This window comes from Pecten maximus, chromosome 14 (assembly GCF_902652985.1).
Source record: "Pecten maximus chromosome 14, xPecMax1.1, whole genome shotgun sequence".
NCBI classification, from domain to species: domain Eukaryota; kingdom Metazoa; phylum Mollusca; class Bivalvia; order Pectinida; family Pectinidae; genus Pecten; species Pecten maximus.
Genome location: NC_047028.1, coordinates 9,767,228 through 9,776,191, shown reverse-complemented (window position 1 = coordinate 9,776,191; position 8,964 = coordinate 9,767,228). Strand labels below are relative to the sequence as shown.

The window sequence follows — 8,964 nt, the reverse complement described above, 5'->3', positions numbered from 1 at the left end:
CAGTGATACGTCACTCCATCCGGATCACGTGGTAATCTGGACACAGTGATACGTCACTCTGTCGGGACCACGTGGTAATCTGGAAACAGTGATACGACACTCCATCCGGACCACGTGGTAATCTGGACACAGTGATACGTCACTCCATCCGGATCACGTGGTAATCTAGACACAGTGATGCGACACTCCATCCGGATCACGTGTTAATCTGGACACAGTGATGCGTCACTCTATCGGGACCACGTGTTAATCTGGACACAGTGATACGACACTCCATCCGGACATCAAACTAGCTATTGTAATAATCTTAGCGTACACCGACCTAGTACGGAAGGTTTCAACAGAGGAGGTAATTTTAGTACGGAGGGAAAACATCTGATAAGGAAACATGTTACTTTAACGAAGAAATCTACAATGAAGTATCATACATCGGATATCTTTGAATCTGCGGATTATGAAGTACGAAGATGGTTCAAGAATCAAATATTTCAGACTAAGAAGCTGGTACATTGTACATAGATTTGTTGCCTCATCATCCATACTATAACTGTTTAATTATGTCTTGGAATACAATATCTAAATTATTGTATTTTAATAAAACAAAAATAAGTTTAATTCGGTTTATGTACAAATATCTCGTTTGAAAAAAATTCCTATAGAAAATTTAACAGAGTTATTTTCTTACCCATGATGCCACGTTTTCTTGTCCATCCCTCAGTGTCTCGAGGTAAACAAATATACACCATTAAAACATTAAGAATCAGATATAATTTCATGACTGAGGCTTCTGCAGTCTAACGTATTGAAATGAGTGTATGTACAACGAGTAATAGAAAGTATATCTTCCGTATGTGATAAGCACGATATTCCGCCGGCTTTTTATTCTCCTCGTACCATCGTTTTAAGGTACTTCTCAAGTATCTATTTTAAAAAATGTTTTTAAACAGAATTATCAACTTATTGATAATACAACTCATCCGTGTACTCAAAAGCTTTCATAAATTCAAATTAATCAAAAACGTTTATGAAGATAACATTATTACTTAATACCATTTAGATTACACATGATGTATAGAAAATATTGTCTTGACGTGAATGCAAGACAATTCTGAACTAGTAACTTATAATTATGTCTCGGAAATATGGACAAGATGTAGTCAATCATACAAAATAAACCCCGTCTACCATTTGTATTGAGTTTATTGAGAAGCAACCTGATTTATTCCGTACATAATTCTATGTTACTATACAAGTCTTATACAATATGATGTAAATCATGAAAACTATCGACACGTCACAATACTTGTTTACTCTTGTTTTTGTTTTTGTTTTCATTTAAAAATGCTTCCTTCGTATAAAGTGTTTTGTTGGCTATACATGTGAACTAATTACTTTTGAATTTTTTCCATGCTTTCGTCACGATTACTAGGTAATGTCACGTGCTTAAGCTCCGTTGTATTAGGATAGGTAAGGTACGTATAGAAGTTACACAAACAGTGGTTGCTAGATGTGGTATTTATTTACCATCTTTAGTTAATTTTACGAGTGTTTATGAAAAACTTTAAAGATAACTTACGAGAATGAAATGAATAACGTATCGAACAATGATATGAGTCGGAAGCAGTGGTATACTTACCTGGTTTGAATACACATATTTGCTGACATATGCGAATAAGCCGTAGTGATATTATCATATGTAAAAAAATTGATTTGAATCAATAATTTGTCATTTTCATATACACATTACTGTTACATATTTTAATAAATAGAATATCTAACAGTATCTTCAGTGATATTTTCAGTTAAAGCATGAGGAATTAAGTACATTGTATATACACTGTAGTTTCTGGTATGTACATTGTATATACACTGTAGTTCCTGGTATGTACATTGTATATACACTATAGTTCCTGGTTTGTACATTGTATATAAACTGTAGTTCCTGGTACGTACATTGTATATACACTGTATTTTCTGGTATGTATTTGGTATGTGCATTATATTTACTTAATGATATACCATTTATACGCAAAAAAAATCAATATTAGTAAATATATATATGAAATTCGAAATAAAAAAATATATTTTATGATAATTCAAAAATTAATATATAAGTTTGTATGAATATTTCCATATATGCATTCCGCATCTTTGTCAAGAAAAAATATAGGATAACGCAAAAACAAAGAAAAAAAGTTTGGAATCCTTTCAGACTAAACACAGTTTCTCCAAACACAAAACCTATAGTCTATCATTATACAAAAACAGACACAATAGTTTTTCTGGAATCTTCCCCTTCCCCTGACACATAATTTGCATCACAGCCTTAAATAGTTGGGTTGTCAGTCCTTTTTCCAAATACAAAACACTATATTTCAATGAACAAAGACAAAAAAATGGCCGGAGAGGGGAGGTGGAGATGTCAATACTACAATAGCGTAAAACAATCGAAAAAAATTAGTTGAAGGGTTCTGCCCTTCTGCAAACACATAACCAACATTAAAAAGTACAAAATCTGTATACTAGGGGTGACTGTACAATATTATTTTAAATACACGACAAAACATAATATGAAAACATTACCACGGAAATCAAATTAGTGTGTTTATGAAGAGAGCATACTTAAAAGAAATTGAGGACATACAAAATGTATTGAATAATGAATAGATCAATTGTATTTTTCAAGACAGTATGAAAACGTCAACATGGTTTTGCCTCTATTTAATCTCTACAATTACAGCAAATCAGGGATAATTAAATCTTATAAAAAAAAGTAACTGCCATAGCGTGTTTACAAATAGAAACGTCAAAGAGGCATATCCTGGATAGGACGACATTATTGGAAGTGCACAAAGAACGGTATTTGTCATAGGTCAACCTAATTCCACCTAATTATAATCCTGCCAACCATACATGTCATTGGTCTCTTGAACATTAGATGCTGATTTATCAAGGGAATAATTTTTGTTGTTGCTGAAATCAAATATCAAACCATTTTTATGTATTTCATAGTTGTTTTGTGTGTCCCAAGATGGCATTTATAGCCAATGTTTATATCTCATGTCCCCTGACAAGGAAAAATAATAAGATATAAAAATGACATTGCATATCATTACGAGGAACCAAAGCTGAGAGCAAAAAAATGCAGAAACCCATCTTTAAATATCAAATTGCAGATCACAGTAATCCAACGCAATACAGTGCAATGCTGATATTCCAAAAGATTATGATATTTGGTTTAAGACACAATAGAATAGGCTTCACATTTAGTAGAGCTGGTACACGTTAATATTTTTCATTTGCTGTGGTGATTGATTGGTCACAACGAATTTGTCCCCACACACCGATATGGCCATTGGACTGTATATGCCATCCGATGACGTCAGGAGTTCTCTGACCTTGGCCCCATCTGCTGAAATCTGGACTACGTTGTTGGTCTCTTGACCACAGACGTATACGTTCCCCTCACGATCTACATCTATTCCCGTCGCCCGTTTGACCACTCCGACTTTCAGGATGGTTTTTTGTTGTATTTTCGTCTGTCTGGCAGGTGGACATTTATGCGACCCAGGCTTACATGGAAGGTTTACTGCTTGTTCCATCAGACTGACGACTACTGGTGCTGTTTGCGATAGCGTGGCTATTGCTGTACGCGTTAGCAACGCACAACGCGTTCCCCGCACGATATGATTCCGCCCCCATCTCATATGTATCATATTCGGCATACCTGTCTTGTTCAAACACAGAGCAGCTTTGTGGTCTTTGTATCCACGCATCATCCATTTCTGCCTCTGACATACTGGCACGCTGGTGTTCTGAGATGCTGACAAATGCCTGTTCATATAGCGGATCATATACTATATGAGAGCAGTCTTTTTCTAACGTGTGTACTTTGAGGGCCTCGCCTTCTCTTGTTACCATATAGATGTCTTTTCGTGTGCTTACCATGAATTTACCATTCACGAAAGTTATTCCATAACAACCAATACGCGGCTGAGTCCCTATTACGTACAACTGAGTCAATTTGTTGTCTTGTACTTTCACGACTTGTATGGTGTGGTCACCTACAGATACAGCCACGGTGTTTATATCCACAATGCACAGGTCACTGGGATTCCCACGTGTTTTAAGTTGATCCAAATATTGTCCATCTGCAGTGAAGAGACAAATGTATGTCTGACCAGAAAAACTGACAATCAGAAGCTTTGACAGCAACGCAATTCTCTGCACAGAAAACTCTGCTGGATTCCTAGGCTTACGCTTAAAGAGATCCATCTCAGTACGCACTTTCAGACCCTTTCGGGAACTGTTTTGCACAGAATTGCCGTCTTGTCCTGGAAGAGTATCTAAAGTGATTGATCTGACTTTCTTTGCACGACAGTTTGATAATGTCTTTACCAACTTTATACCGTTAGGCAGGCTCTGTCGTTTCATTTCAACGTTGATTTTACCCAAGGTCAGAAAAGACGTTTCGTTGAGAGTTCGAAGATCATGGCCGATCTCGTGTTTGATATTCACTGACGTCAGGGAATCACAAAATTGGCCGATTAAATCTCTGCTTGCTCCAGTCTCCGTCTGACTTCTGATAAACAGTTGTATTGTATCCACATCATCCTCACGCACGACTGCCAACTTCAAGGCTTCTTTTGTATTCAGCATTGCATTTTTTAGCCGATTACATCTCTGCCTCGACAAATCAACCTTTCCTGTTTCTGTTTTGTATTTTGAATTCATTTGAAGTGTTATTTCCTCCTGCTTTTTGTCGAGATGGGCGTTGATCCTGTTCCGGAGAGTTATAATACTGTTCAGTTCAACTTGTTGTCTTTCCTGCATAGCTTTTACTTGGTCATCGAAAGAATTCACCATCAACCCCATACCGTTGGCCGCCTCCTCAAGAGTCTTGTCCATATCCTTAAGCTTGGAGTTGCTCTTCTGTTTTTCAAAATACTCTTTGGTCGTTGTAACTTCATCACAGCGTCTGTGTTCTGTGATTATGCATTTGTTACATCCGATAAACTTATGATCTTCACAATAACAGTCCATCTTTTCGTTGTGTGTTTGACATGTCATTGGTAGAGGTTGTTTACACGCCATGTGGATGCTTTCCTCATTGAGAGCTACGTCGTCACATTCCTTGTGAATAACATCGTGATAATGTTCTTTACAGGGCTTACAAAAGAACGTCTTTGTAGTGCTGCACCAAACTTCTGCTACTTTGGTAATCTTCTGTGTCGTCTGGCATGGTCCACATCAAGGCTGTTGAGTTCCTGAGACAGCTTGAAGGTCGATTAACTTCTTGATGTGGATGTTGGTCGGGAAGTGCTGTGCCAAGTTTTCTTTTCTCTCAAAAGGATTGACAGGAGATGTTATCCTCCTACAAACGGGACAAGGAAATGTCGTCTCGCCAGATGCCGAAAGGTCTGTGATGATGTGGGTACTGAGACATTCCACACAAAAAGAATGTAAACAAGGAAGGGATTTCGGTTGTCGCATCTGCCCCAAGCAGATGGAACATTGCAGAAGGCGAGAGAGCGACGAATCGCTTCCATCCAGAAATAATCCCCCTTCCGCCATTTCAAATAAGGAACATTGTCATGCTTTCTGAAAGTATAAAAATACCCCATGATCCCTTAACAATAAATACTTCGTATACATGTCCATTTCATCAATACAGTGCTGTAGATTAATATCATTTAGTATAGCGTGGTGTATGGACAGCAAAACGAATGAGAAACATGTTTCATGGGAGTTTATATCTTAATGAGTGTTTTCGGTGATAAATGACGATAGAGTGAACTCAGAATCCAACAAATATAGTAATAATAATACTATACTTTACTATAATAATAATAGTAGTGTGAAATGTGGTATGAACGTAAGGCTCCCGGAACAAATGACGTTTTATGCAAAGTTATACAAATTAACTCCTATCAATATCACTTGTTACCAAGAAAATCACCTTTAAAGTTAATTTCCGAAAACACACGGCTGTAATATAACACATGTACTATAGGATATTTCGTGAAATAACTAGGCAAATTAACTTTCACTTTCGATATCTAAAATGTGTATATTATAAACCTGACTGCGATAAAAATTGTATTAACCTTTAGATAATTATATGAAGATGTAAATTATCAAATCAATCAATCAATCAAACGTTAATAAGTACGTGAATAATTACACAATAATGTATTGTGACCATAAACGGAAGACTTGTGGCAGGGCGCCAACACAGTCTTCGCTTTAGTACTGGTGATATGAGATATTTAACTTACCACGATGCTGAAGACTTCCCTGGACCGACTATCCTTAACAGTATCATGTGAATAAAGAACTCTGAATTTTACCATGGAACTAGTACCATTCGGTCACAATGGCGACGTGTTTACTATTCCCTTTGTCGGCGTTATAAGAGACGGCCTTTACATTCACAGTTGATGACCCGGAAGCTAAAAATACAAACAATACGATAATGGTCTGCTGATCAGCGTGAAGTGCAGTACTGCAAAGGTAAATAAGGTATTTACGAGCAGTACACATAAAACACAAAAGTAGCACGGTGATTTTAGTCTTTTATGATTTCTGATATTATACACATGTAATTTAATCATTTTAAACTAGTCATTTTATAAGGACACTCGCCATGCCGTTTTTTATCATGGATTTAACATTTATCTAATGGAGGCCTTTTAATGATGACTTTATAATGTGTTTATTTTAACAATTTTATGATGGCATGATGGACCTATTCTTATGATAGCATGTTCTGTTGTCATCTTGTATGATTATTATTAAATGCTGACTATATTGGTCGGTCTAGTGTCCACTTTGGCCATGATAATCATTGGCATAAATAAGTAAACACAAACATGGCTTGTCATACACATACAAACACTCACACAAACACTCATACACATACAAATACTCATACACATACAAACACTCATACACATACACACACTCATACACATACAAACACTTATACACATACAAATACTCATACTCCTACAAACACTCACAGACATACAAACACTCATACACATACAAACACTCACACACATACAAACACTCATACACATACAAACACTCATACACATACAAATATATTCGTGTACTATGGACACACAATAACTGAGATGATCTTGAGAATCTTCATTTTTAGAAAAGTTTTAACATTACAAGAAATATGTAGATAGATATTTACTTTCGAGACAAAATGGAAGGGGGCTGGATCTAAAACCCTATATTCTCTCATATCTTGCCATGTTGGGTAGAGTTAGCCTTTATAAGATAGCTATGTAATCTGTGTTCGAGGGGACAGCTCTTAAAATGTCGTCTACTACTGTTTACATGTTAGCTGTTATCGTCGTGTCAGGTTTAAAAAAAACTTTGACTTTACTTTTATTAAACTAGGCATGTATTGATAGTTTGTATATATCGTATTGCGCAACAAACCGATAAGGCTACCCGGTAAACAGACAAGGCACTTTATCGGAGCGACAATGACACACGCCGATACTATACTATACTGTAATAGCTACAGCAGGCTACCCTGTCGTTTGTTATAGACAAGAAATTAATAAAAGCCATAAATACGTGCTTTATTAAGATGTTATCAAACAGCAAAACCAACGAAATGGTTCTGTTTACACCATCACAGGAGCCTGAGGATTTGTTACAGTCTACCTCTCAGTAGGTGTTTTTGGACCTATCATCATTTTCAGTTGATCTCTGGTATTGGATTATCAAATTCAGTCAAAATGACACCCCTCGATTTTCAAACCTTCGTCATTCCAATAAGAAAACCAGTTAAAATGTATACTTCTATGTCACAGAAAAGATCAATACTTGTATCGAGTCCTTGTTTCACACATAAGGCTGTCAATATCTATTGAATACCCAAAGTGAAAATAGCAACCTTTCTCTACTTGTGGTCATGTTATTTCTATCAGTACTCGATGAATACGAAAAGTGGTTTCGAGACTGGAAAAGAAGCCATACATTTTGGGTACTAAAACAAAGAAAATATCTGGTGTAATTAGTTTTGCTACTATACGTCTGTAAAATGGTCATGCTGTAAGATATTTAAAAAACGTCATAGTTAATCTCAAAAATGTCTCAGTCATCGACACCAAAATTGGAATATGAAGTTTGCCATAGTAAAAATTGTCAGATATATGACGTCGTCATGGCGTCGCACTGGCACGAAATTTCGATTTATTATATTTTATGTTGAGTAACACGAAATGCAGCAACCTATCTGGTGGTTCATTATAGCCACTAAAACTGATACTGCCAAGCCATATACGTAAAGCAAAGGCATTAACTGAAGCAAATTATTATTGTTATATCAATAATTAGAATGGCAGCTTCATGGTCAAAGACGTGCTATTTAAAACTAAAATATAATGTAATTATTCACAAGAAATAGTCATTGGAATTTTGTACGCCTTTTAGATAGCCGTTCTACATGAAATGACCCTCGTGTCCAGAAGGAATATATCACCGTTTACAAACGTCAAATTTCAAATAATGTATGAAATATGAATATAAAACATTGCACCAACTGTGCCAATACCGCTAAGCAGGCACCAATACATAATGCATCCCGGAGACTCTCCAGCCGACAATTGAGAAAGTGTTCCTGGCTTATTACACGTCCCATAAAATAAACTACAGAAGTGTATTTTTAATGCGACTAAACAATACGAAAATCCCGGTGTATTCCTTAAAATAATCAAACAACTGGCATTGCAAATTAAATCAGATGTGAAATCGAAAAGTTCAGCCACTATCTGATTTTCGAAGTTGTTGATATGATCTTTTTCCTGGGATGTGGTCAGTTTGGTCACAGACTCATCAAAAGTCCATCAAGATTTTATAATTCATATCGGCAAACTATACATTCGTTCAACACTGAACCACAAAAAAAAAATGAACTTTGTGTGCAGTTGGCCAAAA

The 8,964-nt window shown here is 36.2% G+C and overlaps 1 protein-coding gene across 1 annotated transcript; it reads right to left on the bottom strand.

Annotated features, from left to right (window-relative positions):
* Positions 1-1,184: 1,184 nt before the first annotated feature.
* Positions 1,185-6,429, bottom strand: LOC117342362. Its single transcript, XM_033904512.1, has 2 exons — positions 6,279-6,429; positions 1,185-5,601 (listed from the first exon to the last, which is right to left on the bottom strand). Exon 2 carries the CDS (start codon positions 5,092-5,094, stop codon positions 3,574-3,576), a length of 1,521 nt encoding a protein of 506 aa, XP_033760403.1. The 5' UTR covers positions 5,095-5,601; positions 6,279-6,429; the 3' UTR covers positions 1,185-3,573.
* Between the last annotated feature and the right edge of the window lie 2,535 nt (positions 6,430-8,964).

What these genes read in the sequence shown, in the direction of transcription:
- LOC117342362 (XM_033904512.1), bottom strand. Translation starts at nt 5,094, where the DNA reads ATGGCGTGTAAACAACCTCTACCAATGACATGTCAAACACACAACGAA.